This window comes from Oryx dammah, unplaced genomic scaffold (genome assembly GCF_014754425.2).
Source record: "Oryx dammah isolate SB20612 unplaced genomic scaffold, SCBI_Odam_1.1 HiC_scaffold_13, whole genome shotgun sequence".
NCBI lineage: Eukaryota > Metazoa > Chordata > Mammalia > Artiodactyla > Bovidae > Oryx > Oryx dammah.
In genome coordinates this window covers 14,136,257-14,159,850 of record NW_024070197.1, presented here as the reverse complement: position 1 = coordinate 14,159,850, position 23,594 = coordinate 14,136,257, and the positions used below count along the sequence as shown (strand labels likewise).

General features: G+C 51.7%; 1 protein-coding gene across 2 annotated transcripts in view; it reads left to right on the top strand.

Moving 5' to 3' along the window:
* GRIK5 (glutamate ionotropic receptor kainate type subunit 5) overlaps positions 1-23,594 on the top strand; it is a 62,898-nt gene that overhangs the window by 10,909 nt on the left and 28,395 nt on the right. For both annotated transcript variants that reach the window (XM_040252662.1, XM_040252663.1), the window contains 6 exons: positions 1,074-1,127; positions 1,207-1,368; positions 3,091-3,243; positions 3,545-3,649; positions 3,776-3,883; positions 14,334-14,537. In XM_040252662.1, coding sequence (XP_040108596.1) covers positions 1,074-1,127; positions 1,207-1,368; positions 3,091-3,243; positions 3,545-3,649; positions 3,776-3,883; positions 14,334-14,537 — 786 coding nt within the window. The remainder of the gene's footprint in view (positions 1-1,073; positions 1,128-1,206; positions 1,369-3,090; positions 3,244-3,544; positions 3,650-3,775; positions 3,884-14,333; positions 14,538-23,594) is intronic.

The following is a 23,594-nucleotide window of genomic DNA, read 5'->3' as shown; positions in this document are numbered from 1 at the left end:
TGACTGAAGGGACTTAGCATAGCACAACATATATATATATATATATCCGGCTCTCGTCGTACCCTGCAGGGCAAGTATGATACCATTTTGTGAATGAAGAAGCAGGGGTTCGGGGGCAGAGATGGACTGGCTCAAGGCCACCCAGGATGGGCCAGCCCCAGGACCTTCCCCTCCTACCCCAGGGCCCTCCACGTTCCACCCACCAGTGACCCACATTCATTAATCATTCATTGTTCCCTGCTCTTAATTTTCCTTATAATCTAATCTGTATTATTTATTTTTCTCCAGCTTTTAAAAAATTAAAACCATATGTCATTGCTGAGTGTAGCTTCTAGGAAAGAAGTGTGACAGAATCCAGGGGGCTCTTGAGGCAGGCGTCTGAGAGAAAAGATTTTGGGTTCTCAAGGCAGGCAGGGCAGGCCTGGTCCGGGGTCCCAGCCCCTCCTGTGTGAGCCAGGTGACCAGTGATCACCTTCCTCTCCGGCCCGCACTTTCCTGTCCTGGAAGGGGCTGTAACCACGCGCTAACAGCTCCTGCCATGCAGGAAATGCAGGCTGGTGCCATTTCCTGTTCTAATGATCGGAGCGGGACAGAACTGGGCACTGCTGGCTTGAGATGTCTTCTAACTTTGTTCTGCTTGAGGACTGTGAGAAAGGGGGCTCACAACGTGACTCTTGAGAGTTACTTATTTATTTTTTATTTTCTAATTTTTTTCTTTTTTGGCCAGGCTGCGAGGCAGGGGGGCTCTTAGATGCGCCCCTGCAGTGGAAGCGCAAAGTCCCGACCACTGGACCTCTAGGGAATTCCCCCAAATCTTGAGATTTAAATGGGCATCCTTTCATGGCAAAGTGCTCCTAAAGATGGCAAGGTGTAGTTTTTCTGACCTGTGACCAGGCTGAGCCCTACACTTTAGCAGCCCCAAACTTGGCTTTGGGGCAACCTGGGGGTTAAAGTTAAGGTTACCTACCCCGCCTCCACCCTTTTCCTGTCTGTCTCTGTCCCTGGGTGTCTCTTACTGTTTCCCACGGGGTGTCTCTCAGCTTCTTCCCATTTCTGCCTCCTCTGTTCTCCAGGCCTCAGAGCTGGGAATGACCTCAGCATTTTACAAGTACATCCTCACCACCATGGTGCGTATCCCCTGCAGCCCCCACCTGCCTCTGCCCCAGGCGGGCCCGCTCCAGCCTCACGCCCTTTTCTTGGCCCCAGGACTTCCCCATCCTGCACTTGGACGGGGTCGTGGAGGACTCCTCCAACATCCTGGGCTTCTCCATGTTCAACACCTCGCACCCCTTCTATCCTGAGTTCGTACGCAGCCTCAACATGTCCTGGAGGGAGAACTGTGAAGCCAGCACCTACCCTGGCCCTGCGGTGAGCTCGCACCTTCCTCTCAGCACACAGACACTTCTGGGGCCCCTTCAGGCTTTGGCTGATCATGCTCAGAACCCCCAGTACCCCTCTTGCTTTCTGAGTTTATTCAGGAGGCCTCACGGTGCAGCCCTGGGGTTAGGTCTGACACATTTCTTCCTCTCCACCTGCTCCAGCCACACCTCCAGGTGCCCCAGCATACACACACCCCAGGGCCTTTGCACTTGCTCTTCCTGCTGCTCTGCGTGCACATCCTCAGGGAGCTAGTGATTCACTCCCTCATCACCAAGTTACTGCTCAAATGCTCCCCGATTTTAAAAATGGCCAACTACCCGCTATTTGCAATGCGAGAGACCTGGGTTCCATCTCTGGGTTGGGAAGATCCCCTGGAGAAGGAAATGGCAACCCACTCCAGTATTCTTGCCTGGAGAATCCCATGGACAGAAGAGCCTGGAGGGCTACATTCCATGGGGTCGCAGAGAGTCGGACACGACTGAGTGACTAACACACACCCATTGTTTAGCCCCCTTCCCTGCTGGGTTTTTCTCCATAGCACCTGTCTTTGCTTATCTAACCACCCTGTGGCTTGCTGTATGTTGTGCTTAGATGTATTTATAGGGATTTAGATTGTAAGTTCTATGAGGGCAGGGGTTTCTGTCTGTTTTGTTCATTATTGTATCCCCACACGTAAAACCAGGTTCAGGGTAGATGTCCGAAAACGTGCTGAATAAATGCAGACACACAAAAGATGCATACTTAACGTGTGTTTGTTCGCAGACATCTAGTCAGACACCAGGGTGCCGAGAAGACACACCTCTGTGCACAGAAACTCACACAGACCCCAAGCCACGCGTTCAGACATGTGCATGCAGGGCCCTCACGCACATACATGGACAGACGCGCATCCGTCCGCACCCTGCACCTACCGACACCACACGGCTGCTCAGACCGTCACACCCAGCCCGCTGAGACACATTCTCCCAGGTTCTCCCAGACACACCCCCTGAGCTCACGGACACAGCTCAGCGGCCTCTGCGTGTCGAGCCCTCACTGAGTGCCAGGCACTGTTTTGAGCTCTTTGCATGCGTTCTCTCCCTGGAACCCCACATAAGCACTGGTTACCTTTACTTTTACCAGGGAGGAAGTGGAGATTTGGGGAGGGGTATGGACTCAGCTCTCTGCAGGAAATGTTAATAGCAGAGCCAGACCTCTAGCTCGGAGCGCCTGCCACCCGGCCCCGGGCTCATGACCTTTATGCCCTCCTGTTTTCCTGCACATGACGCCCCTCCCCTCACCTATAGACAGATATGCACGTTTGTCCAGCCCCGCCCACATAAGTGTGTCCCTGGACACACTCAGACAGGGGCTGTGGCTGTCTCCCTTCCCCTCCTCCATGACCCCGTGTCAGCCACACAGATGGATGGATTCCTGTGCCCACGAACCTCCCCGCTGTGGGGGTGACAGCTGGCCGTCCAGGCAAACCCTCTTGGATGTGCCCTTCCCAAGACACATGCCACACAGGACAAGCCGCCCTGACAACGGCTTGGGCAGCCTGCTTGCCCTTCCCCCTGCAATCTCCGACCCCCGAGAAACCCCTCCTCGCTCCTGACCTCATTGATTTTACATTCCTGGAGAGAGCAATGTCTGAGGGCTTGGGGATAAACACCACGGAGCTTCGCGCCTCCCTTGGCTGAACTCCGTCTTTCCCATCCCTCTGTTCCCCAGCTATCGGCTGCCCTGATGTTTGACGCCGTGCATGTGGTGGTGAGCGCCGTCCGGGAGCTGAACCGCAGCCAGGAGATCGGCGTGAAGCCGCTGGCCTGTACATCGGCCAACATTTGGCCCCACGGGACCAGCCTCATGAACTACCTGCGCATGGTGAGCCCGGAGCGGGGTGGGCCGCGGGGGCGGCAGCCTGCCTCGGGCGCGGGGGCACTTACTGTGTCCCCCCGCGCCCCGCTCCCTGCGCCTCCAACCCGCGCCCCACCTCCTTGCTCCCTCTGGCCCCGCCTTCCTCCCTCTGTGCTGTTCTCTTTCTCGTTCTTGCCCTGTCTCTCTGTCCCGCCTCCTCTCCGTTCACCTGTGGTCCTTCCTGGTCCCTCTCCCTCTCTATCTCTCTGTCGTCTCCTCCCTCTGGGCCCCTGCCACCCCTCCCTCTGCCCTCCTCCCGCCCTGCTAGGTAGAGTATGACGGGCTGACCGGGCGGGTCGAGTTCAACAGCAAAGGGCAGAGGACCAACTACACGCTGCGCATCTTGGAGAAGTCTCGGCAGGGCCACCGGGAGGTGAGCTTCCCCAGGGCAATGCTGGGGGGCCTCAATGGGGTCAGGGGCGAGGGTAGGGCAGGGCCTGAGGGCTGAGGCATCCTCAGGAGGGGGGTGCCCGTGCTGACAGCGCCCTCTCTGCCTCAGATCGGGGTGTGGTACTCTAACCGGACGCTGGCCATGAACGCTACCACCCTGGACATCAACCTGTCGCAGACACTGGCCAACAAGACGCTGGTGGTTACGACCATCCTGGTGAGTGGCCCTTGTGGGGGTGGGCCGTGGATACAGCAGCCTCTGCTGAGCGGTGCCCCCGCCCAGTCCTAGTGAGGAGGCGGGATGCATTGCCAGGGCTGGCCCAGCACCCAGAACAGGGGAGGTGTCAGCCGGGCACCCGATGACCCCTGATTGTGGACAAGATGTCACCCTCCTAATTGCTGCTGGAGCCTCAGCAGGCACAGACTTTGACCTTAGAGCCAGGTCCAGCCCCAGGAGCTGCCAGCCTGCCAATGCCTGGCGAAGACGGGAACCGCTGTCAGCACGAGCATTCCACTGGCACCACAGGCAGGGCCTCGCACGGTGCCCGGCCCAGGGTGGGTCCCCGTGAATCACCATCGCAGGAGAGGTCATTTTGCCACATTTGCCTTCTGAGCATATTGACACACACCAGCTTATTTGATATCCATCTTTAAGAGGCTCAGAGAGGTGAAGCAACTTGGCCAGGTCACACAGCAAGTGTAAGGCATGGCAAAGACGGATGCCACGTCTCTGAATCTCCGCAGCCTGGGTCTTAAGCACTGTACTCTGAGGGTCCAGTCCTCCCCTTCCTGAGCCCTGGCACGATCATGGTCCTGTAGCCCCTGGGGTGCTAGTCCTATGTTTTGCCAGGTCAGAGACCAGGGAGACACAGACCAGGGAGCCTTTGTGTGTCAGTGAGGGTTTCTGAACCTGCTTTCACATCAGGCACCATGCTAGGCCCTGGCAGGTGTCACTCTTTAAACCTCTCAGCTGCTCGGTGAGGTCTGTCCTGTCTTTCTCCTTTTGACAGTCAGGAAGCAGTTTACAGGCTGGGTCCTGGCTGGAGCTGAGGGACATACTTGGAATCCCTGCCCTGTCCCCTGAACCCTCTGCCTCCTGCCAGGAGGTCAGGGAGGGGAGATGCTCAGGTCCTGGGGAGCAGGAGGGTGCCCCGAGCCGCTGGGCTTTGGAGCATCCGGGTCCCTGGCCGGGTGGTATCTGTTGTCTCGGGGGAGCCCCCCAATCACTGTGAGCTGGGCCGGCCGATAGCTAGGGACGCTGTGCTTGGGAGGATTACACGGGTTCCACAGGATGGCAGAGGCCCCTAAAGCAGTGCGTCGCATGCTGAGCCATTCCCTTGGTCCCTGGGGAACTCCTGACCTAGTGTGGGCCTTGCGTCCCTCTGGAGAAGGGCCAGAGAGCCTGCTGGGGAGGGACAGATGGCCTGCAGACGGGAAACCAGACGCTTCCTAACAGCCTCACCGAGGGGCCCTGAGGGCCAGGCCAGGCTGACTGGGAGAAGGAGCACTTCCTTGCACACGTGGAAGCAGAATGCACTCCAGAGGCTGCCTGGGGTTCTGGGTGGGCAGCAAGGGCAGACGTCAGGGCGGGGATGTCAGGAGAGCGCAGCCATGACCTGGGGGGCTTCCGGCCTCTTCCCACACTTGTCTCCCCTTTTCCCCAGGCCCCCTGAGCCCGTGTTGCCCTCTCCCTAACCTTCATTTTTCTTGTGATGGAGTCATTCATTCACTCATTCATTCTACAAATATTTACTGAAGCTGCACCAGATCTGATACAAATCCCGGAGGCACTGGGATGAGTCACAGGTGGTCTCGTGGTCTCTCTGTCCTCAAGTGGCCCCGGGGTGGGGATCCCAGTCTGATGAAGGAGGTGAACCTGGACACAATCATTCCCAGCCAGGGTGCTAAGGGGGCCCCACAGAAAGGAGGGGCTGCCTGAACTTTCAAAAGCCTGAGGAAGGAAGGCTTCACAGAGGAGCTGGCATTAGATGGGGCTTTAGAAGCTGTGTAGGAGTTGGGTGCACAGAGGAGGGGGCCTGGCCTCCCAGGCAGCAGGAACTCCCAGGAGGAGGGGCCTCAGGAAGTGTTTGCCAGGTTGGATGTGGAGGCAGCAGCCTCAGTGTGCCCCTTCATTCACGAACTTTCTCAGACTTATGTTTCTGGGCAGGGCCTGTGCCGGGCACTTGGCAACACAGACATGAGTCAGCTTGGGTGCCGGCAGGAGGGGCACGAAGTTGTCAGGACCTGTCTTATTTCCCGCTCTGGTCCCCAGGGCTTGGGATGGACATGGAGGAGTGGTGAACACTGACAGGTGGGGAGGGGCCTCTGAAGAGCTTAGTCATGCTCATTCTGTACCTTGGAGGGGTTGCCCTGGTGGCTCAGCGGTCAAGAATCCGCCTGTAATGCAGGAGATGCAGGTTTGATTCCTGGGTTGGGAAGATCCCCTTGAGGAGGGCACAGTAACCCACTCCAGGATTCTTGCTTGGAGAATCCCATGGACAGAGGAGCCTGGCAGGCTACAGAGTCCAATGTGACTGAAGTGGCTGGCATGGACCTTAGAGACTGTTAAACTGGAAGGGACGGGGCCAGATCTGGATGTTCGGAAAAGCTGGGCCCTGAGGGAGACTGCAGGAGAGAGATGATCCAGGTCAGATGGGAGGATGAGGCTTGAGCTGGGCTGGGGCTGTGGAGAGGGAGGGACCTGATGTGGGGTGCTGATGGGCTGGGCTGAGGGAAGGAGCAGGAGGAGGTCCTCGATGGGGGTGGAGGCTGGGGTTATCCCCAAGGTGGGGCCCACATGTCTGAAGCTGAGAGATCAGGCTGGTGCCAAGACTGAAGGAGGTCCCACAGGGAAGCTGGGGGTGTGGGACAGGTCCCAGGGGATGATGCCGTGCTGGGCCATCCCAGAGAGTTTTCTCCTTTCCTGGCGTTCCTTTTCATTAAGGCATGACATCTTATCTTGCTCTTTGGTTTTCTGGGGTCAGACAGGTCTCACTTGCATTCCTGACTTCACCTGGACCTCAGTGTCCGATTCTCTAGGTTCCATACCTTCATCAGTAAATGGGTCTAATAGTCCCACCTTGAAAGGCTATGGGAGGATTGCGTGAGATCAGAGGACCCCCTGGCAGAGTGTCCTGCTGGCAAAACGTGCTGAGCACGTGGGAATCCCTTTTTTCTCCTGATCTGGTATCCTCAATAAGAATAGCAACTGAGACTTCCCTGGCGGTTCAGTGGTTATGACTCCAAACTTCCATTGCAAGAGGCATGGGTTCAATCCCTAGTGAGGGAACTAGGATCCCAGCTCAAACAAGCCACATGGCATGGCTCCTCCCCAAAAAAGGGTAGCAATCATCGTGCCCAGACTCTTTGAGCTGTGTGCTGAGTCCTTTGCTGGTGTTCCTCTGTGTTCATGGCAGTCCTGAGGCTGGTACCATGGTGACTCCCAATTTTCAGACAAAAATAAGGCACAGGAGGGTTAGGGGACATGAGTGGCCCAACTAGAAGATGGCAGGGCCCATGTGTCTCTACCTTGAACCACAACACGTCGATTTCTGCTTCTTTCCAAGCCTTCACTTCTGTTCTAGATCTGGCCCAGCTGTCTCTACACTTGGTGACCAGGGTGGGTCTCTTCTCTCTGTTCTCAGCTTCCTCTTGTAAAATGAGGGAATTAAAATATTCATGACAGAGTGAAGGGTGGTGGACTAGATCAAGGTTCTTTAAACTGAGCTCCAGGAAGTCATGGATATGGAGTTGGGTCCTGGCTTCATGAAAGGGTCGAGGCAAGCAGCTTGTGAAGAATTTTCCAGAACCCATCCTACTTTAACATTTTTGGTTTTAGTTTCAAGGGATTTTTTCCCCTAGCAGTGTAACATGTGTACAGAAACTTTCACAAATCATGAGTGTACTGATCAGTGAATTTTCAATAACTGAGCACATTGTGGGGCCAGCCTTCCACATGCCCCATCGTCTCTAACTGCTGCCACGGCCTCAGCTTTCATCACCACAGAGTAGATTTGCCTGCTTTGAATTTCACATAAATGGCATCATATTCTATATTCTCTCTTGTGCATACGTTGGTGAGATTCACCAACTTTGCTGCAGATGGCTTAGTCTCGTTGTGGTCCAGTTGCAAAGTCATGTCCGACTCATTGCGACCCCATGGACTGCAGCCCGCCAGGCTCCTCTGTCCATGGGATTCTCCAGGCAAGAATACTGGAGTGGGTTGCCATTTTCTTCTCCAGGGGATCTTCCTGGACCAGGGAACAATGTCTCCTGCTTGGCAGGCACATTCTTTACCGCTGAACCACCAGGGAAGCCTAGTGTTGTTACATGTTGTGTTACATGAACAAACCTCGATTTAGTTACCCCCCGAATTGATGGGTGTTGGAGCTGTTTCTAGTTCTAGCTGCTGTGAATAGTCTTGCTGTGGATACTCTGCCACATGCCTTTTGGTGAACGGATGGGGATTCCTGTTGAGTGTATAGGCAGAAGAGTTGTTGGGGTTTGTAGCTTCTACAGATACTAACAAAGCATCTTCCTAAGCCATGGTACCCATCTCCATTCCGACCCATGGTGTATGAAGGAGGATTCCAGTCGCTACTCTCTTCTGCCGGTGCTGACTGCAGAAAGCTGCGGACCCTATTGTGATTTTCATGTACATTTCCTTAATGGTCAGGGAAGTTGACCACTTTTCATTTACTGCCTATTTGGAATCTCCTTTTGGGAGGTCCCTGCTCAAAGCTTTCTGTATATTCAGAAATTTGAGATATCTGACCTTTTTATTGATTTGTAATGTATTTGTGTATTCTGGATATAAGTTCTTTGTCGGAAGATGCATTGCAGAGACCTTCTCCCACTTTGTGACTTTCCTTTTCACTCTCAGAGGTTTGTTTTTTCTTTTTTTCAGCCGCACTTGTGTGGCTTTTGGAATCTTAGTTCCCTGACCAGAGATCAAACCTGGGCCCTTGGCAGTGAAAGCGTGGAGTCCTAACCACTCAACCACCAGGAAATTCTCCTCAATGGTATCTTTTGAGGAAAAGATTTTTAATTTTCCTAAAGTCCATTTTATCCATTTTTTCCCCTTTTCTGCTTAATGCTTTTAGAGTTTAAGAATTCTTGGGACTTCCCTGGTGGTCCAGTGATTAAGACCCTGCATTTCCACTGTAGAGGGTGTGGGTTTGATCCCTGGGGAACTAAGAGCCAACATGTGGTAAGGCATGGGCAAAAAAAAAAAAGAATTCTCTGCCTACCCCAAGATCATAAAGCTATTTTCCTGCATGTTTCTTTGTAATAATTTTGTCTTTTACATTTAGATCTACAGTCCACCTAGAATTGATTTTTATGTATCAAGTGAGGAGGAGTGATCAGAATACTTTTTTTCCATATGGATGTTTTATTCAAAGGCATCATTTATCAAAATGTTCATTCTTTCTCTTTTTGCTACAGTCTTACCCTTGTCATAAATCATGCATGCTTGCATGCTAAGTTGCTTCAGTTGCGTCTGACTCTGTGTGACCCTATGGACTGTAACCCGCCAGGCTCCTCTGTCCATGAGATTCTCCAGGCAAGAATAGGGGAGTGGGTTGCCATGCCTTCCTCCAGGGCATCTTCCAGACCTGGGGATTGAACCCACGACTCTTAGGTCTCCTGCACTGGCAGGCACGTTACCACTAGCGCCACCTAAATCAAGTATACATTTACCTGTGGATGTACAAATTCTTCATTCTACTGTCTGTTTGTCTTTGCTCTACTACCACATTGCCTTAAAACACCACAGCTTTAAGTTGTGTTAAAGCTGTGGTAAATCCTTCAGTCCTCATATTCTACTTTAGGATTGCTTTGGTTCTTTTGATCTTTTGCATTTCCATATACATTTACATATCATCTTTAAGATGTTTTAAATATTTTAAAATTAAAAATGTTAAACTGGGGGCGGGACAGAAGTTAATTAAATAGAATTAAATAGCATTCAATTTAATTCTCCATTAAATTGAATTCAAGGCTTGCAGGGTGGGTAAAGAGTGAAAAAAATCTGTCTCTTTCCCTCTCCAGTCCCCATTTTCCCCCCATCCTCCCAGAAATATCTGAGCATATACAAGCACATCCCCACTTTGCCTTCACAGAGAATAGCATATTGTACACGTTGTTCTGTAGCTTGTTTTTTTCCTCTTAATATATCTTATAGAACTTGTTATTTCAGTAGTTGCCTGGGATTCTTTGATGACATCAATAATCTTTTTAACCTGTTCCAAATTAGGCTGTCTCAGTCTTTGTTCCCGCTACAAGAAACGCTGCCATGACTCCCCTGGACCTGCATTTTTGTGTGCACGTGCATAGCCACTCGGATGAATTCTTAGAATCGGACTTAGCAACATCCCACTGTCTGCAATGCTGGGTTTTCTGCAGGTTCTTTTTTGAAGGAGTCTGAAAGCCTTGGATTAGAGGCTCCTTCAGGCCCCTAGCTCTGATGGTCTGGGACTGCAGCTTGAATGCTGGATCACTGTTTTCTGACCCTGAGTTCTGTTCCCAGGCCTCAGCCCTTATTTTTGGCTCTGTCAGTTCCCACCCTGATCCTGAGGCTTTGAACCCAGATCTACAGCCCAGATGCCCCAGTCTTGAATTGGGAGAGTGGCCTGATGGAAGGAATGAGGGCTTTGGCTAGTACAGCAGTGGGTTTCAAATCCAGCCTCTGCCCCATCTCCCCTTGCCACTGCCCTGCTTCAGCTATGTGACCTTGGGCAAGGCACTTGACTTCTCTGAACTTCAGTTTTCTCCTCTGTATGTCAAGAGGTCTGTACCAGAGCCTTCCAGCTCTAACACTTGCTTGTCTAGAGAATTCCTAATTTCTGATTCTCTGGCTTCGATACCTGGCCTTCCCTTCCCTCACCCCCGTCTCTGTATCTGGCTACTCACAGGTCTCCTCTCTGATTCTGTCCACTTGAGTTTAGTCTGGCACAGAGCTTAAGAGCAGAGCTGTGGACTCAGCCTGACTTGTCCATCTCAACCACTTACTACTTCACTTCTAGGGACCTGTGTCCTCATCTCTCAAATAGAGGTAATAATACCGACCTCCTACGCTGACAGAATAGCTGTCATACAGCAAGCCCACAAGAAATGCTAGCTGCCGCTGCTATTATTAGCATTATCTTATCCCTACTCTCAGTTCCACAAGTTTGGATTTAGAAATGTGGCTTTGGAGAGAGAAAAGTACTGACTTCCCTCCACCCCATCTCCCCTCAGCTCAGGGGCTTTGCTGGGGTCCAGGAATCCAGTCTGTAGTATCTTATAGGTACCTTCTAGTACCTGTCGGGCTTCCCCGGTGGTTCAGATGGTAAAGAGTCCGCCTGCGATGCAGAAGACGCAGGTTCGATCTCTGGGTAGGGAAGATCCCCTGGAGAAGGAAATGGCTACACACTCCAGTATTCTTGCCTGGAGAATCCCATAGACAGAGGAGCCTGGTGGGCTACAGTCCTTTGGGTCAAGAAGAGTCAGGCGTGACTGAGTGACTAACACTATAGTATCTACTACTGTATAACAAACTGCCCCCAAACCTGGAGGCTTCCAACAATAATGATTATTATTTCTCACAATGCTATGGGTCAACTGAACAGTTTTGTTTTTCTAATGTGGCCACAGCATGCAGCTTGTGGGATATTAGTTTTCCGACCAGGAATTGAGCCAGCACCCTCGGTGGTGAAAACACAGAATCCTAAGCACTTGACCCCCAGTGGAGTCCCTAAAAGTGATGTATTGATTTACTTAATTATTTTTGACTGCATCTCAACGCTTGTGGCATCTTTGTTCCCCAACCAGGGATCGAACCCAGACCCTTGGCAGGGAGAGTGCAGAGCCCTAACCACTGGACCACCAGGGAATTCCCTGAGCAGTTCCGCTGCGCTCACTGCGGTTGCGTGCAACTGGTGTCTAGGCTGGGCTGTTGGCCAGCATACCTCGGTCCATTCATCCCTACTCATCCTTCAGCAGGCTGGCCCAGGCTTCCTCACACTGAGGTCCCAAGAGGTCTGTCTGAGGACCCAGGCGCTGAAAGTCACACAGCACTACTTCCACCACACTCTGTTGGTCAAAGCAAGTCTTGAGGCCAGCTCAGACCCAAGAAGTGAGGAAATCCACTCTACCTCTTGACGGGAGGAGCTGCAGAATACTATGCGTCTACCCCAGAGCTCAGGAATTCTGTGTTGGATGAGAGGCAGCAGGATGACCTCTGTGAACCTCAGTTTCTTTCTTTTTTAAAAAAATTCATTCATTCATTACTTTTTGGCTGTGCTGGGTCTTCACTGCTGCACATATGTGGGCTTTCTCTAGCTGCAGCGAGCCAGGGCTACTCTCTAGTTGCAGTGCACAGGCTTCTCATTGTGGCGACTTTTCTTGTTACAGAGCACGGGCTCTAGAGTACGGGTCAGTAGTTGCAGAGCACAGGCTTCGTTGCCCCAGGGCATGTGGGATCTTCCTGGACCAGGGATCGAACCCTAGTCCACTGCATTGGCAGGTGGATTCCTGACCATTAGACCACCAGGGAAGTCCAAGCCCTAGTTTCCACATATGTAGAGTGAGTCTAAGAATACCACCCATGTCAGGTCGCTGTGAGGAAATAAAGTGATAAAATCCAGAGAACACACTCAGTGCAGGAGCTGGTACTCAGCAGGTGTTCAGTCCATATGGTAACCATTGTGGATATTATTGGCCAAGGTTCTTCTGGCTGGTTCCTAAGTCATAACTCCTTTTATTCCTAAGTCCAAGGTGACACTGTACAACCATTTAGACAATAACTGCACAGATAAATTTCCCTTTTGTTACCATCATCTTCCTATACCTCATCTTAGTAACACTTGGAATATTCTCTCTGCTTTTGTCTCATTTGGCACAATAAGAGTCAGTAAAGTCTGCTCAAACCCCTCAGAAATAAGCATCAGCATAGCAAATGGGCTGTAGGCCAAAGATTGCAAACTGTTAGGTGTTTGTTTAGCTTGCAAAGCATAAAAAAAAGATGGTATTAGCATTTGAATTGTTGCTAACCTTTATAATCAGGAGATTTTACAAAACAACCTGGGTTTCCAAATTCTCTTAACATTGGACCATCTGGCATCTCAGGCCTGCTACTCTCATGACAGCATTGGGCTGGAGCTAAATCCCGGTGGGGCAGATCCTCTTGGATCCCTTGGTGGCTCGTGAAGTCAGTTTAGTGGGTCGCTACCAATTGTGTAGACAAATGAAACAGAGCAGGACAGAAAATATCAGGATATTTTGCCATAGTTGTAAGAAGGACTGCTTTGTGGAACTAAGTGTAGTGACCCACATGCAGCTGCAGTCACACAGGCGTATATGTGTATGACTTGGATTACAAGTAATATATCTCAAGGGGCATCCCACGTGGCACTAGTGGTAAAGAACCTAGGGGACACAAGAAATGTGGGTTCCATCCCTGGGTCAGGAAGATCCCTGGAGGAGGGCATGGCAACCCACTCCAGTATTCTTGCCTGGAGAATCCCATGAACAGAGGAGCCTGGTGGGCTACAATCCATGAGGTCGCAACAACTGAGCATGCGTGCACGCCATGCAGACTGATTCACTCGGGTTACCTGCCTTCCTCATAGCCATTTGAGCTTCTGGCTGGTTCCTAAGTCATAACTCCTTTTATTCCTTTTATTCCTTGGCTTGTGGAATCTTATTTCCTTGACCAGGGATTGAACCCAGGGCTATAGCAGTGAAGGTGCTGAGTCCTAACCACCAGACTGCCAGGGAAGTTCCCATTTGAACTTGAGATGAGTGAATGTTAACTTGGCTGTTGGAGATCAAACCAGCTCCCTGGGATCTGCTAGGGGCTGGCAGGTTCCCTGTGTTTTTTCCTTGGCTCTGAGTATTTATGTTTTTTAGTAGTTATTTATATTTTTTTGAGGTATAGTTGATCTACAGTGTTGTTAAGTTTCAGGTCTATAATTCGGTGATCACGTTTTACACACACACACACACACATATATATTCTTTTTTTCAGCTTCTTCTCCCTTATAGGTTATTACAAAATATGAGTATAGTTCCCTGGGCTGCACAGTAGGTCCTTGTTGATTATCCATTTGTGGTGCTGGAGAAGACTCTTCAGAGTCCCTTGGACTGCAAGGAAATCAAATTAGTCAATCCTAAAGGAAATCAACCCTGAATATTTATTGAGCAGACTGATGCTGAAGCTGAAACTCCAATACTTTGGTCACCTGATGGGAAGAGCTGACTCACTGGAAAAGACCCTGCCCTGATGCTGGGAAAGACTGAAGGCCAAAGGAGAAGGGGGCGACAGAGGATGAGATGGTTGGATGGCATTATGGACTCAGTAACATTGAGTTTGAGCAAACTCCAGGAGACGGTGAAGGACATAGGAGCCTGGAGTACTGCAGTCCATGGGGTGGCAAAGAGTTGGACACCACTTAGTGACTAAACAACAACATGTTAATCCCAACCTCCTAATTTATCCCACCCCTCCCCAGCCCTGCCCCAGCTCTGAGCATTAGTAAACAGGGGATGTAGGTAGGCCAGGACTCCGTCATCCCTGCTGTGCGAGCAGGTTCTGGAGCTAGCTGCCTGGCGTGGACTCCGGGACCCAGACGTCCTCTCGATGCCCAGTCTCTGACCCCACCCCCTCTTCTCTCCTGCTTCCCCAGGAGAACCCGTACGTCATGCGCCGGCCCAACTTCCAGGCTCTGTCCGGGAACGAGCGCTTCGAGGGCTTCTGCGTGGACATGCTGCGGGAGCTGGCCGAGCTGCTGCGCTTCCGGTACCGCCTGCGGTTGGTGGAGGACGGGCTGTACGGGGCGCCCGAGCCCAACGGCTCCTGGACGGGCATGGTGGGCGAGCTCATCAACCGGGTACGGTGGGGCTGGGGCTGTGTAAGGGGCGTGGACCGGGTGAGGAGGGAGGGAGGGCAGCCAATGGGGCCTCAGGACCAGCGTGGCATGTACACTAGGCGCCAGCCCATGGTGTGCTGTGCCTTTGTGGCTGGTGAGCACCACGGGGCCAGCCCAGACGGGAAGGGGACAGTGCATCATTTCCGGTGTCAAAGGCCATGCACATCACTTCCTGTGTCCGGCTTCCAGATGCTTCCCTCATGCCGCCTCGGCTTTGTCTTTGCTCAAAGCTCAGACGGGAAAGAATCTACCCGCGATATGGGAGATCCCCTGGAGAAGGGAATGGCTATCCACTCCAATATTCTTGCCTGGAAAACCCCATGGACAGAGGCTACAGTCCATGGGGTTTCGAAGAGTCGGACAGGATTGAGCGACTAACAAAGACTTGAGTGAATGAAGGAGACAAGGAATCGGAACCGGAGGGACTGGACAACTGGAGGAGGTGGAGAAGGCTTCCTGTGGGAGGCGGAGCTCGGAGGGGCAGCCGGGGACTGCACCTCAGGTGCACTGTGCCCCAGCACTTGCCGGGAGGTGGGCTTCGAGGCTGCCCGTTGCTCTCACAAGTCCACTCTTCCAGTAGATGTTTATTGAACATCTAGTGTGTGCCTTGCACCTTGCTAGGCCTAGGGTATAGTGAGGAGCCTAGGGGACCTGGACCCTGCTTCCGAGAGCTCAGGGCCCCATTGAGATGTAGAAAAACAAATGACCACAAGACAGAACCTTCCATACTTCGAGGGGAAAAACTCAGAGGAGGGATCTAGAGGCTCCTGACCCAGCTGAGGATCCAGGGAGGGCTTCCTGGAAGAGGTGACACCCTAGCAGATTCCCAAAGAGTGTGAAATAGTCAGCTGGGTGAAGTGGGATTTGTGAGGAGGAGAACTTATTCGAAGGAGAAGAAATGGCATTTACAAACAGCTGGGTGGGGTGTGTGTAAGAGAGAGGGATGTTATCAGAAGAGCAGCTGGGACCTGAGTGTGGGCAGGATGTGAGGGTAGGTGAGGAGGGGAGAGGAAGGGCAGGTGGGAGGTGGTAGGCGAGGGTGCAGTGGAAAGACTATTTTGGAGTCAGGCCAACCCTGGTTGTGAGTGCTGTGGTGAGTCATTTCTGTCCTCCGCACCTCAGTTTCCCCTTCCTAGGAGGGGGGCTAATGATAGCTGACAGGTCTGTAATGGGGGTTACAGACACACCACGCATGTTGCTGGTCATGTGTGATTCCTGAGTTCCTCTTTGTTTCTGGTTGCCCTGTGAGGCTTGAACGATCCGGGTTCCTCAATCAGGGATTGAACCCAGGGCCCCAGCAGTGAAGGTGTGGAGTCCTAATCACTGGAACACCAGGGAACTACTGGGACTACCCTGTAGTTCCTTTTTCTCCCAGACACTAGAAGCTGCATGGGCAAATGCCCAGAAAAGACAAACAGGCCCCTGGCTTAGGGCATGCCCAGGGCAGGTGTGTGGAGCAGGGACCTTTGGCCATAAACAGTCAGGGTGGCCTTGACATTGGGCTTGCCGGAGGGCATTGGAGACTGTCATTTTCATGTCTCTCTCATCCAGAATTCATTGCATGCAAGCCCCTGAAAGTCACCAGGGTAAACTCAAAAAGGCCACTTTGCTTGACAAGGACGTTGATCCCTTAGGGCACTGATTTTCAAAAGTTGTTTTGACTGCAGAACCTTTTTTCCAATTGAAAGGGCCCTCAGAACCCTGGACAAAACAGCTGCTCTGGTGGAGAAGGAGGTGGGGGTGTCCCTCGGGGTCCTGGTGACTCAGTCTCCCCCACCAACTCCCACCAATTCCAACTGGCAGGCCCGAGGCACTGTTCTGCAGGCACCAGCTGGTTGAAAGTCTGAAGCCAGGACCTGAGGAGCCCAGAGGCAGAAGCTGGTGCCTTAATGCTCACCTCACTGGCAGCCTTACCTGTGACCTCATTGCCATAGCCTGGTCCCCAGTCATGTAAACTCAGAACTTTCTGTTCATCAGGGCCCCCAGAAATAAGATTCCAGGAGAGTAACAACCGCCCCCCACCCTCCACCCCCGAACCAAAGTCACCGTCAACTGGACGCCTGTCCATTCATCAAGGAAGAAGTCCTATTTATAACTGTATGACCTTGGGCAAGAGTTTAACTCCCTGTGCCTTAGGACTTGGTGTGAAGGTGCCTGGAGTGAGCGGAGCAGGACTGGAAACTTTGCTGATTGGTGGCTGCTAATCAGAAAAGTTTATGCTCCTGGGTCCTGGGTCTTGTTTGAATCTCTGCAGAGTATTTGTTGTGTGACATTGGGTGAGTTATTTAATCTCCCTGTAAAACTGAAGAAATAACAGCTGCTGGCACATTAGGGTCGTTGTGAGTGTAAAATGAGTTAATCCGTGTAGGGGCTTGGAACAGGGCCCTGCAAGTAGTGGGTGCTGTGTGCTGAGCGCTCTTTCTATCGTTGTTAGTGTCATTCCTGCCAGCATGGACATCCATTCATGCATTCATCTGCCCTCCAACCAGCTAGCATTTATTGAGTGCCTGCTGTATACCAGTAGGAAAAATCCCCTGATGCTGGCAAAGATTGAAGGCAAAAGGAAAAGAGGGCGGCAGAGGATGAGATGGTTAGATAGCCTCATTGACTCTATGGACGTGAACTTGAGTGGGAGATAGTGGGGGACAGGGAAGCCTGGTGGGCTCCAGTCCACGGGGTTGCAAAGAGTCAGACATGACTTAGCAACTGAACAACAACAGCAACTGTATACCAGGTCCTGTGGTACACCCTGGGGATTCAGTGGCCTGGCTTTGCTCTTAGGGTTAAAGACTTTGGTCCTCAGCTGGCGGCCCATGGGATGCACCCCCTGCACACAAAGGGTTGAGCTGGCTTAAATGAGGAGACGGTCGTGGGGTGGGGAGTGGCAGGGGCTGCCAGAGGGTGTGTAGGGATGGAAGGGGAGGCTGGACAGGGCCTGGACTTTGTGACTGCCTGGGGTGAGAGACGGAGGAGAGAGGACATGAGCACTCCTCCTGTTTCTGATTTGGGCAACTGGGCACCAGCGACGACATTTAGGGGAAGAACACTGGAGCAGCAGACTGTGCAAAGGATGGGCAGGATTTGGCCTCGCCAAGGCTCATCTGCCTGCTGTGGGAGGCCAAGCACACCAAGCCTCACACAGACACTTCCCACTGTCTTCCTGGCGGTGGCAGCTGATGTTAGTGAACTTCACACCACGTGTCAGGAACCTTGCAAGTGTCACTTACTTCTGACAATCCTTCCTGGCCCAGATGATCACTGCCCTCCTGCTGATGCGAGATCAGGGGCTCAACAGTGAAGGGACTGGCCCCCAACACGCAAGGCTGCAGATGGGTATGTCTGACCCGAGGCCTTTCCAGACACCTGGCAGGTCCTTGGGAAGCCTGGAGTGGTCAGGGTGAAGCTCACGCCATGCCAGGCCCTTGTCTGAACTTTATGAACTTAACACAACTCCTTGACTCCTCACGGCCAGCCACCCCTTTGAGGAAGGACTGGTGTTAGCTCAGATTTCTATAATGGACAGAGTGAGGCACTCAGATACCATGCCCAGGGCACATGGCTGGTGACAGGCAGAGCCAGGGCTGGCACGCTGGCAGGCTGGCCCAGAGCTGACGACTGACTTCCAGAGGGAAAACAGCCCGGGGCACCAGCAGCCCCCCAACCACCCCTGGGCCAGGTGCAGGGCTCAGACACCAGGCTCCAGTTATGGTCCATTTATTCCACCCAGTGGCCACTGCTGGAATTGGGTTTATCCCTGCTGTCACTGCCACGCTGTGAACTCAGCCCCGCCCCTCACCCGCCTCCTCTGGGCTTCCCATCTCTCTCCATTCCAGTTTGTCCTCTAGAGTCAGACACTACTGAAGCAACTTAGCAGCAGCAGCAGGATCTTTCTAGGGGCTTCCCTGGTGGCTCAGATGGTAATGAGGCTGCCTGCAGTGCCGGAGACCTGGGTTTAATCCCTGGGTTGGGAAGATCCCCTGGAGGAGGAAATGGCAACCCACTCCAGTATTCTTGCCTGGAGAATCCCATGGACAGAGGAGCTTGGCAGGCTACAGTCCATGGGGTGGCAGAGTCAGACACAACCGAGCGAGTAACACACTTTAGTTGTCACCTCCCCAGGCCTGCAGGGTAAACTCTGTGCACTTTGGTCTGGCACTTAAGAGATCAGGAAGCGAATTTCCAGGTGGAAATTAGCAGGCAGGAGGTGTGTGGGGGCGCCCTTAGAAACCTGCCTTGTGAGGTGGCGTGTGGGAAAGAACCCATCTGCCAGTGCAGGAGACACAGGAGGCCCAGGTGCCATCCCCGGGTGGGGAAGGTCCCCTGGAGGAGGGCATGGCAACCCACTCCAGGATTCTTGCCTGGAGAGCTGCATGGACAGAGGAGCCTGGTTGGCTACAGTCCATGGGGTCGCAAAGAGTCAGACATGACTGAAGTGACTTGGCACGAGGGAGGGGAGGAGCAGGCTTGGGCAGAGAGGAGTTGAGCTGTGAGGCAGTCATGACCATCCTGCGGGCAGCTCTGGAGCTGGGGTGGCCATTAAAGATGTCCCCCTGAAGGAAGGGGCCAGGCTTTTATGCCCCCCACGGACAAATCACTGGAGAGGGGCTGTCCTCAGGGGACGTCAAGGGGCTTCTTCCACCTACAGAGCAAACAGCCACCAACACCTAGGGCCATGAGTATCCCATCCTGAAGAAGGGTCCAGGCGGCCACCACTGTGTCCACAGCTGTGAGCTGGTCAGACCCCAGATGGAGCCGGCCTCAGATTGGAAGTGTTCCCACGTGATCTCTGACAAGCCACTTCATCCCTCTGATCTCAGTTTCCCCTCTTGAAATGGGAATGATGTTCCCTCTGTCACAGATTTGGGGGAGTGGGCAAGGGGGGATTCAAGGTCCCAGGACAGAGCCTGGGTCACTGGGATCTTGCAGGTATGAAATTTGGGTGTGTTTTTGTTTGTTTTTTGTTATTCTTTTTGACCTCAATACATGGCTTGAGGATCCTAGTTCCCCAAACAGGGATGGAACCCGGGCCCCGTGAGTGAAAGCACTTGATTCCCAACCACTGGACCACCAGGGAATTCCTTTTTTTTTTCCTCTCTCTCTCTTTTTGGATTTTATTTTTACTGTGTTGTGGAGCCACTGGAAGGTTTCAAGCAGGGAAGGTGGCATGATCTAATTTCTTTATTCTTTTTTTATTGAGGTGAAGTTCATATAAAATTAACCATTTTAAAGTATACAATTCAGTGGCATTTAGTATATTCACAATATTGTATAACCATTGCCTCTCTCTGGTTTCAAGACATTTTCATGACCCCCAAAGAAAACCCAAACCCAACAGCAGTCACTGCCATCTGCCCCTTTCCCCAGCATCTGGCAGTTACCACTCTGCTCTCTGTCTCCGTGATTTACTTATTCTAGACATTTTGTGTAAATGGAACCAGCCAATATGTGGCCTTTTGAGCCTGGCTTCTTTCACACAGCACAGTGTGCTTGAGGTTCATCCACATTATAGCGTGATGAGTACTGCCTTCCTTTTTAAAAAAGTATTATTATTATTCTGGAGGAGGGGATGGCAACCCACTCCAATATTCTTGCCTGGAAAATCCCATGGACGGAGGCGCCTGGCCGGCTACAGTCCATGGGGTCACAAAGAGTCTGACACCACTGAGCTACTGAGCGTGCACACACACACACACATACACGTTATTACTATTATTATTATTATTAGGCTACCCCGTGCAGCATGCGGGATCTTAGTTCCCTGACCAGGGATGCAACCTGCACCCCCTGCATTGCAAGTGTGGAGTCTTAACTGCTGCACCACCAGGGAAGTCCCCTCCCTTCCTTTTTTCGGCTGAATAATATTCCATTACATGGATATAGGGCCTTGATTTAATTTCAAAAACATTTGAAAATGATTACTCTGGGCAGGGCTTCTCTGGTGTCGCTAGTGGTAAAGAACCCACCTGCTGAAGGGAATGGCAACCGACTTCAGTTATTCCTGCCCGGAGAATCCCCTGGACAGAGGAGCCTGGCGGGCTACAGTCCACAGGGTGGCAAAGAGTCGGACGTGACTGAATGACTGAGCATGCGTGCATTGGTGGCTGAGAAGTAACTGTAATGGTCCAAGAGTAGAGGCAGGCCGGTCCACTTCAGAGGTCGTTGGAAGGTGTGGAAGAGAGAAGATGCCGCCTTGTGCTGGGGTGGTAGCTATGTCAGCTGTACCGCCAGGTAGGGTGTGTGCCAGAGGCCAAGAGGAGTCAAGTAATTGCAGGGTTTGGCTAAACAGCTGGGCAAAACTGGTAAAGCCAGTTTCCATGGTGGGGAGGATATAGGAGGGGCAGTCTCTGAGTGGGGAGGATGAGAGTTATCTCTGGGCGTGGATCATTGGAGATGCCTACTTGAAATTCAAGTGGAGACAAAAGGATTTCCTTGTGCGACTGAGCATGAATTATTTAACTCATCCCCTATTGATGGATATTTGGATGGTTTCCAGTTTTTGCAGGCATAGACAATGCTACCATCAACTGGGCCTGTGGACTGGTGGGGGTGTTCCTGAGGGATAAATTCCAAGCAGTGGAAGCATTGGGTCAAAGGGTATGAATATTTTTTAAGTACATACTGCCAAATGGCCCTTCAAAAAGGTTCCACCAATTTATATTCCCACCCAAAGTGCACGAGAATGTCAAATTTCCCACACTCTTGCCAACAATGGGTATTATCAATCTTTTTAAAAAATCTTTGCCAACCCGAAAGGCTAAAAATAATCTTAGCGTTTTAACCTAAACACAATGTCACACAGCTGCACATTAACCCCCATGTGGATGTACTGTACTTTACTGAAGCGTTTTTTAGTTGTTTCCAGGTATTTTTATCCATTTGTTTGTGCTGTTATAAACAACCATAAGCAAACATCTTCATGCACAAAGCTTAGCCTGCATTGTAGCTGCTTAGAATTGACTCTCAATAGAATTACCAGCTGAAAGAGGAAAACCCTTTGTATGGCTTTTGTTATATATTGTGGAACTGCTTTCTGGAAAGACTGTACCAGGTTCTTCTTTCTTTTCTTTTTTTTTTTTTTGGCTGTGCCACATGGCATAAAATATCTTAGTTCCCTGTGTGCACGCTTGGTCAGTCACTAAATTGTGTCTGACTCTTTGCGACTCGGTGGACTGTAGCCCACCAGGCTCCTCTGTCCCTAGGATTTCCCTGCCAAGAATACTGGAGTGGGTTGCCATTTCCTTCTCCAGTGGACCAGGGATGGAACCCGAATCTCCTGCATTGGCAGGCAGGTTCTTTACCACTGAGCCACTTGGAAAGCCCCTTAATACCCTGACCAGGGATCAAACCCATGACTCTTGCGGTACAAGCTCGAAGTCTGAAACACTGGACCACTAACGAAATCCCTTCTTTTCTCTTTTTTTAAGCCCAGTTTCTTTTAACACCAGCTTTGTTCAGCAGTGAGGATTTGATGGGTTTTTAGATTTTCAGACAACCTCCTATCATTTTCATAGATGGCAAGGCATTTTGGGTTTTCCTGCTTTTACTGGTGGACCACCATAAGGGTTCTGTGGCCATGTGATCGATGCAGTCTGAGCCCAAGTTCCACTCAGGAGGGCCCGATGGATCTGTGGACTCCCTCTGTGTTTCCCCAGGTCTGGGTTGTATAATTGGGACAGATGTATGTGGCAGCTGGCAGAATCCCACACTGGTGTTTTGACCCATAGAGTCAGGATCATTGTTGTAGCAAGAGCCAGTGGAAGCCCCCAGAATGCCCCACATTTCCCAGGATGGAAATCCAAAAGCAATTCTACTGCCTTTGGAGGAACTGCAGATTAGTGCCGCCACTAATGGCTCAAAAGAAGCTGGGGTGGTGATCTCATCTTTGTTCCACTGATCTGTTTGGGGACTTCCCTAGCAGTCCAGTGGCTAAGACTGTGCTTCCAGTGCAGGGGACATGAGTTTGATCCCTGGTCAGGGAACTAAGATCCTGCATGCCACGAGGCACAGCCACAAAACAAATGGATAAAAAATGACTGACCTGTTTGGCTTGTGTGGAAGGCAGATGGATCTCGGAGAATGACTGTGGATTACTGTAAATGCAGTCAGGTGGTGATTGCAGTTGCAGTTGCTGGCCCAAATGAAGTGTCTTTACTGGAGCACGTCAGCACAGCCCTTGGCAGCTGTTGTGAGCTACTGACTGACCTGGCAAATGCTTTTGTCTCCATACCACTTTCCAAGGAGCACCAGAAGCCAGGAGTACAAACCTTCAGTCTTGCTGAAGGCTGACATCAACTCTGTTGCGTTTTGCCATCATCTAGACCACTGAGAAGGCAGTGGCACCCCACTCCAGCACTCTTGCCTGGAAAATCCCATAGATGGAGGAGCCTGGTGGGCTGCAGTCCATGGGGTCGCTAAGAGTCGGACATGACTGAGCGACTTCACTTTTCACTTTCATGCATTGGAGAAGGAAATGGCAACCCACTCAAGTATTCTTGCCTGGAGAATCCCAGGGAAGGGGGAGCCTGGTGGGCTGCCATCTATGGGGTCGCACAGAGTCGGACACGCCTCAAGTGACTTAGCAGCAGCAGCAGCAGGCCACTGAGACAGTGTTGCACTCGTCCGTCACATTGGCAACATTCTGCTGATCCGATCTTAAGAGGAGGAAATAGGATTTAGTAAGGAGGTTGGCAGTAAACCTACTGCTGGTATCAGTCAGTTATGGTCCAATCTGGAGACAAAACAACGCCAGTTACTTAAACAGAATTATGTCACTCAGTTGTGTCTGACTCTTTGCAACCCTACGGACTGCAGCATGCCAGGCTCCTCTGTCCTCCACTATCTCCCGCAGTTTATTCAAAGTCACGTTCGTTGAGTCGGTGATGCTATCTAACCATCTCATCCTCTCCCGCCCTCTTCTTTTACCTTCAGTCTTTCCCAGCATCAGGGTCTTCTCTAATGAGTTGTCTGTTCGCATCAGGTGGCCAAAGTATTGGCGCTTCAGCTTCAGCTTCAGTCCTT